This window comes from Cyprinodon tularosa, unplaced genomic scaffold (assembly GCF_016077235.1).
Source record: "Cyprinodon tularosa strain WSP-4 unplaced genomic scaffold, ASM1607723v1 ctg61, whole genome shotgun sequence".
NCBI classification, from domain to species: domain Eukaryota; kingdom Metazoa; phylum Chordata; class Actinopteri; order Cyprinodontiformes; family Cyprinodontidae; genus Cyprinodon; species Cyprinodon tularosa.
The window spans coordinates 219,176-226,455 of record NW_024039352.1 but is presented as its reverse complement, the minus strand read 5'-3'; the positions used below and the strand labels follow the sequence as shown (position 1 = coordinate 226,455).

Genomic DNA, 7,280 nt, shown 5'->3' with positions numbered 1-7,280 from the left:
TGAAGGACGCCGCTCTTATTCCATTTCCAGATATTTTCCACGTACAGAATGATTATCAGAGGCGTGCACAGACATTTTGGGGGGCAGGTGCTCAGGAGGAGGGGGGAGGGCACTTTTTAGCGCACGTGGAACACTTAATTATAAAAAAGCCACCGTTCCTGCTATCTGAAGACGCTTACTGAACTGCTATGATGCTGCGCATCTGGCATGCCCTGCGGGCGACCGCGCAAGGTCACGTGACAAAGGAAGAGAGAGAGGCTGGTCGTGTGTGCAAGGAGGTGGCTCATTTCGGGGCATTGTTTCAGTCGTTTTTAATGGCTCAGTTTTTCAAAAGATCATTTCAAAACCGACCTCAGTAAAATCTTAATAATATTAATAATAATAATAATAAAAAAAAAAAACGAGTTTCAAAAGGGCATTTTCGTTGATAAAGGGCAAACTTCCTAGTGCTTTAGCACCACCTAGTGTCTATGTATGCACGCCTCTGATGATTATAACTGTATATCGGGACAGAGAAACTGTCTTAATTAGATCAAGTATTGTGGAAAACATCAGTTCTGACACGCAACAGGCAGCTAATATTAAGGAGTATTAAACTCACACATCATCAATGATAATTAACATGCTGCTATGCAAATGCAATAGAAAACAGGTGGAACTTATTGGTAATTAGTAAGACACAGTCAGTAAAGAAGTGTTTCTGCATGTGGAGACCACATGAGATCCTCAGACCAATTGTGAGACCATATGCTGGTGCAGTTTCTCCTAATGCAGGACAATGCTAGACCTCATGTGGGTGGAATGTGTGAGTAGCTCCTGCAAGATGGAGGTTACAGGAACCTGGGAGGAGATCCCAGGCCTTCATTGGTTAATAAATTAAATTTCTATTGATGGCTTTTGTGGGTTCTTTTTGTAGGTACATTCATCTTTATACAGAACAAAGTATTCACTAAGAATATTTCATTCATTCAGACCTAGGATGTATAATTTGAGTGTTCCCTTTATTTTTTTGGGCAGTGTAATATACATAACAAACATACGAGACCCTTGGTTATAACAGGTTAAAACACAGAAATGACTTTATACATGTAAATGTCCATAAACTTTGTCAATAGAAAAACTGCGACATCAAATCCCTTTGCAGTGATATTTTGTCTGATTTATGTGTTGATTTCCAATCAATGTTTTATACATGTCAGACCTCTTTAGACCCCAACAGATGCACCCTAAGGATCAGCTAATGTAGTGTTAAGTTAATCTGAAAATCAGATCAGGCAAAATTCTCTCTGACATCCAACACTCTCTGGTAATTACACCTTTGAGTGAAAAGCCAGAGGACCATATGGCCCACCTGGCCGCTGCTCTAACCGGTGACTGCAAAATCGCGTTGACAATGTAAGAGGATAACGCTGGCAGTCTGCATGTGTGAGAAGGGGGGAGTCTGTGTTAATCTTTGCAGCCGCCTTAACAGGCTGTTTGTTCAGCAGGTCAGTGGGTAGACCATGGTGACAAAGAGCATTCAAAAGCACTTGGTGTGAGGTTTTGCGGAAAAAATTTAAGAAAAAATGGCAGTGATGTATCGATCGTCTGCTCTGGAGAATGAGGAACTGATGGCTTTGTATGGAGAGGAGAGAGAAATCTACGGTCAGAGGGACGAGGACTGCATCAGTGAGGTGAGGATTTATACCATGAACCAGGCCATAGTGATAACTGTGTCATGTTTTTTTAGTTTTTTTATTTACCCTCGGCTTATTTTTCTGTACTAACGTTAGAGTCTGAATAGGAAAATATAAGCAGAATGCTTTATTACATACCTTATGATGTTTTTTTCAGTTATTGTAGTACCTCAGCTAAAAAAATGTGTCAAACGGGTCTAATTAAATGGTTTTTAATGGTTTTTGAAAAAAAAAAGAAAGAAAATAACCTGGGTTGATTCTACAAGAAACTGACATCTAAGTCGTGAAGCAAAGATTAATTAGCAACAGATGAAAATCAGCCAAGTTAACCCTCGATCAGCTGTATTTGGTGATGATAGATCTCCAAATTCAAAAGACTTTCTTTCTCTGTTATAAAAAGGAAACCCAAAATTTCCCAACCCATTTTTGGGCTGTAAACACAAACGGCAGACCAAAGTTTGGTGCACCACTGCAGCTTTTTAAGTTTATCTAAAGTGCAGCTACAGGTCGGACGTATAGTAAAATGAGATAATTGCTTCATTGCTTTTTTCCTAATTTTCCATCTATCAAGGGACCTGAAGAACAACCTATTTTACTTTTATCCTCAGTCCCCCAAGAATACCGTAGAGAATCAGAGCAAAGAAGCATTATGCTGCATCTATGCATCTAAACCTTAACCTGAGCTTTTTTCTGTTTGAGAAATGAAACAATAATTGTGGTTTTTACTTTACTTAAGCTGAGCTTACAATACGACCACCTAGAGATTTGTTCCTGTAATTATAAAATATTATGTGTATTGACTGAACGTCCAACTCTGCAGGAGAATGACCAGGATTCAGAGAGTAGCGAGGATGGAAACGGCGGCAGAGGCGTCCGCAGCTCTCTGTCTCTGGAAATCTACGGTCTGCAGAAGGAGGAGCAGGTTTACTTCTCCAACCAGGAGTACTACAGGAGGCTGGAGGAGCTGAAGAGCGCTCACCTGAGAAACATGGCAGAGCTGGAGAGGATGTACATCAGTCAGGGACAGGACAGGCATGAAGGAAGGGAGGATGAGGAAGCTCTGGGAAGATGGAGAAACAAAGAGGAAAAGCACATGTTCCGGTCAGTCATGTTCAACTGCTGCTATACATTGTTTGTTTAGAAGGAGGAAGGACATTTTAAAGGATGTTAAATGAGGCAATTATTTAAAACTTCTCATTTTATCCAATCTGCCGTACCTTGCAAGAAGATTCATACATCTTACACATTTTACACACACAGTCCTATTAACCTGGGGCAGGGGATAAATAAACAGAAACAATGCTTTATTGTGCACAGAAATAAAAGTATTGTGTGTTTTTCAAGTTTTTCTTTTAAAATAAAAGACAAAATTTGTGTTCACGTCAAATTTCTAACAGAACCCAATGCAAACCTTTTTAAAGATCATTCCAAAAAAAGGAAAATTAAAATAAAAAATCCACTGACATTTTGAATTGAATTTTTCAATTCAAAATGTCAGGAATAGCGCTGACTTGGAGTTGGAGTTTTATACAGTAGCCCAACAAAACAAAACCAAGGCTTTGTTGGGCTATTGTATAAAACCTCAAACTCAACGCTATTCCTGACATTTTGAATTGACAAAGCTTCCTGGATGGGAAGCAAACCTCTTCAAAACCTGGAAACAAATTCAAGTGGATTGTTTTTTATTTTAATTTTCTTTTATAGGAATGACTATGACCTGGATGACTGAGAACCTTCATCAGCTTTTTAAAGATCCTGTAAGTGGTGATTTAATCTCACTGTGAATCCAGCTAATCTAAGAAAGCCTCAGCGGTGCATCAGGGGCCACAGCAGACAGATGAGGGGTGAAGTTGTGGAGCGTTTTAAAGAGTTCAGACTGAAATACTTAATAAAAAAAATCATCAAAATAAGCAAGAACTGAAACCTACCAAGATATAATAATTTAATGTTCTACATAAACTCATGATGACTCTGTTGACAGGAATTTATCCTGAATGTTTACATCTTTACATTTGACTACGCAGTTAGACAAAAGTGTGGCCCAAAACAGAAGGGATTAGTAGTCAGGTTGAGAATCAGACAGTTTATTTACATCTTAAGGGAAGTGGACAATCTCTAATGTTAATAAATGTCAGTAAATCCCCAAAATAAACAAGGCCAGCTTAGATTTAATCGCGCTAACACCTACAGCGAAGCCTGGAGTCACCTCCTCAGTCTGTTTTACCATCATTTAGCAGCTTCCTCACAAAGACTATCCTCTTACACCCTAAGGGGGTATAAATAAATTTCTGCCTGACAAAAACACACAAAAGTAAATAACTTATAGCCTCAAAGCTATTAGATTTAAGAAGAAACTTTTGGTACCTCTGTAAAGGTAAGATGTCATAGAATGGTTTTCTGGTGTCAGCACCATTGTAGCTTTGACCCTGCCTGAAATATTAGGGACAAAATACAAAATATTTAGCATTTTTTGAACCTCGCCAAAATTTTCTTTGAAATAAACATTGCAAAACACTACCAAAATATTATTTATAGCACAAAAAAGTAGTACAGACTGTTAAATCTAAATGTTGTGTAAAAATATACCAAATTTGGACTCAATCAGATGAATCATATTTATTTTAGAATGGTATTAGTGAGAAATTTCTTAGGCGGAGAGGCCATTTTGGCACATTTATCCATAAATGTCACCAAACTGTGCCAAATATGTTTTTTACATCAATACTGGGGGTTTGGTAAAACTACGAGGTCATGTAGCAGCTGGACCCGCCGGTGGGTCCGTAGGGTTCAAGGGGCTATGGGAAAATGTTCATTATATGGAGAATGAAAGAAAACAAAATGCAATAAAAAAAAGGAGATTTATGTTTTTATTCACTAATAATTAAGAAATGCATGTCAATAATGCAGAACTTGTTACTATATTCCTAACAGGACTAATAACGGCGCCCCATTTGGCTGCGGGCCGGCCAGGAGACTGCAGAGGATTAATTCCCAGGAGGAGCTGGATTTCCGTGACACATCTAGCGGCTCTGACCAATCAGAAACCAGCGGGGAGGATTACTTAGGAGAACTGGGATGGACTTCCAACTTACAGCAACCCTTTCAGAGGTTTGTTCAAAAAGTCACTGAAAACTTCTCAGTTCACAGAAACTTTTAATGAGAAAAACATCCGCTGCCTCTACTGATTCCCTTCATCAGTTGTTTTATCAGCAGGTTTACAGCCTAGGTTGCAATACCTCCAATATTTCTAAGTGAAGCACCATTAAAGAAAAACGTTACATATTTTTCTCTTTTCCTTTCATCCAGGAACTTCATGCATATTCCAGAACGCATTATGGCCAAAAAGAACCTGCGATTTCAGCAGAAACCGCAGGGAAGAGCGTCCTGTCAAACAGGTAGCAGGGCTCAGTCCAAAGTCACCGTCCCCAAACCCTTCCAGATGATGCTGAGAGAAGAGGAGAGGAAGAGGCACAGGGTGAGGACACGTTCAGAGGTGGAGCTGGAGAACACCCTGCTGAGAAGAGAGCTGGAGGAGCTCAGAGAATGCCAGAAGAAGTTCAGGGCCTCTCCCGCTCCAGCTCACATCCACCTGCCTCTCTATGAGATCATCAGCCGTCGCCACAGAGGCAGGGGAAGCTGCAGCAATGTCCGCGAACGGAGTCAGGAGCCTTTCCAGTTCTTGGAAAGAGAGAGGAGAAAGAGGGAGGCCAGGATAGCAGATGAGCTGGGAAACTTTAGTCGGAGAGAGGAGCGCCAAGGCTTCAAGGCCACACCGCTGCCCAGCTCGGTTTACGGGAACAGGCAGGCCCATCGACAAAAACGCCACCACCAACTTCAAACCGTCTTCTTGATGGAAAGAGAAGCCTCAGAGAGCCAGAGTGATCCAAGCTCAGACTTCAGCAGCGCAAAGAGATGCTCATCGTCCAAGTCGGTGAAGAAGCAGATAGAGCTGTCCATCGAGATGAAGGAGAGGAAGTAGATCCACCGTCCTAGTCAAAGTTCAAAGCAGGAACATCTGTGCACACCTGGAGTCAGCAGAATACCAGCTTCCTACACTTTTACTGAGTAAAAACACAGTGTTCCACAGTAGCTATATTACATCCTCTGTTCAAACAGCTAACATTATTAGTTACTCCTATAGTGTGCATCTTTAAGAAACAGCTGCACTTGGTTGACATATTACACCGTAGTAGTTTAGAGTATCATAAATCTTGTAGCAGGTCATCTGCTGTGTAAAAAATAAATCAGATTCATTTAACAGTCTGTCATTCAGTGTCTTGCAGTGTGTTGGATTTGCATGTACTGTCTCTGTTTTTAGGAAAAACTATTACCATGTCAATCACCTCTAGGTTTCCTGCATGCATTTTCCTTTAATGCATATCATTGTTAGATTCTATCCTGCATTCTGATTTGTTTTGTGGGAAACAGAAAAATTGGTTTTCCGTGAGGAAAATAATCCAGTAAGAACTAGTCATGAGTAAAGCTTTTTATATATATATATATATATATATATATATATATATATATATATATATATATATATATATATATATATGTATATATATATATATATATATATATATATATATATATATAGGCTTTCTTTGCCACTGGTTTCTGTTTAATGGTCTATTTGATCAGAACTAATTTTAAAAAAATTTCAAAACCAGTTAAAGATGTTGCTTTCATAACCGTCAAAACTTTTTCTTTTTGTTTCCTTATGAGGCTTATATAATTTCAGATATTGTTTTCTCAGCCCAAGTGCAGAAACTAAACTTTAACTCGATACAAAAAAAATATTAAAAGTGAAACTTGGTCAAGGAATATAACTAAAATAGATTCAGGGTAGTCTGGCTCAATGGTGTCCGGCAAACCAGCATAGACGGAAAATTATGATTTTGGGTCCTGATTCTGAACTGATGGAGGCAGTGGTGCCACCAGAGGTTGGCCAGGCCCACCCTGTGCGATGCCCTGGCCACTAGCCACACCGGGGGGTGGCCACCCCACTCGCAAGGGTAAATTGTAGTACCATCAGTTTAGAATTTCATCCCATTATGCACAGCCAGCAACATAACAATAAAAATCACACAGTAAACCAAGATATGATTAGATGTTTACTTCAGTCTTTATGATTTCTACTGGCAAGTTTACCACAAAAGTAGATTCAAACCCTGAAAATATGGCTTTTAGTTTCAGTTTCAGCCACCCCAAGATTTTTAGTGGCCCCTTCTGACCACCCCAATGAAACATTTCTGGAGGCGGCACTGGTTTGAGGGAATCTGGAGAAAGTTATTCACAGAGAGCAGGCTGAAGGAGGAGCGTGGAGGAAGAAATCAAGAAAATTACTCAGCGTGGATGTTCAGTGAAAGGAATCCAAGATGCTTGAGCTGCCCAGCCTGGAGGAACAAAAACAAAAGATTAATATGAAGAAAGATGAGGTAATTGCAGGAACACACTAGGGTCGTTAACAAGCTGTCTTTAAATTATACATCTATAGTTTATAGCAATATAGTTCAGCTAGATTGTGGGTCTGGATTCTATAAAAACAGAAAAATATCCTTACCTAAGATGAAATAATAACTTCTATACCCCATAACACATCGA

At 39.6% G+C, this 7,280-nt stretch overlaps 1 protein-coding gene across 1 annotated transcript; it reads left to right on the top strand.

Annotated features, from left to right (window-relative positions):
• Window positions 1-1,346: 1,346 nt before the first annotated feature.
• On the top strand, window positions 1,347-5,944 carry LOC119798069 (protein FAM161A-like). Its single transcript, XM_038307413.1, has 4 exons — window positions 1,347-1,673; window positions 2,497-2,777; window positions 4,608-4,784; window positions 4,983-5,944. Exons 1-4 carry the CDS (start codon window positions 1,566-1,568, stop codon window positions 5,653-5,655), a joined length of 1,239 nt encoding a protein of 412 aa, XP_038163341.1. The 5' UTR covers window positions 1,347-1,565; the 3' UTR covers window positions 5,656-5,944.
• The last annotated feature ends 1,336 nt before the right edge of the window (window positions 5,945-7,280 follow it).

Coding starts and splice junctions, on each gene's coding strand:
- LOC119798069 (XM_038307413.1), top strand. CDS start 1,566: ATGGCAGTGATGTATCGATCGTCTGCTCTGGAGAATGAGGAACTGATG. Junction 2,778..4,607: donor GAGGAAAAGCACATGTTCCG/GTCAGTCATGTT, acceptor TATTCCTAACAG/GACTAATAACGGCGCCCCAT. Junction 4,785..4,982: donor TTACAGCAACCCTTTCAGAG/GTTTGTTCAAAA, acceptor CCTTTCATCCAG/GAACTTCATGCATATTCCAG.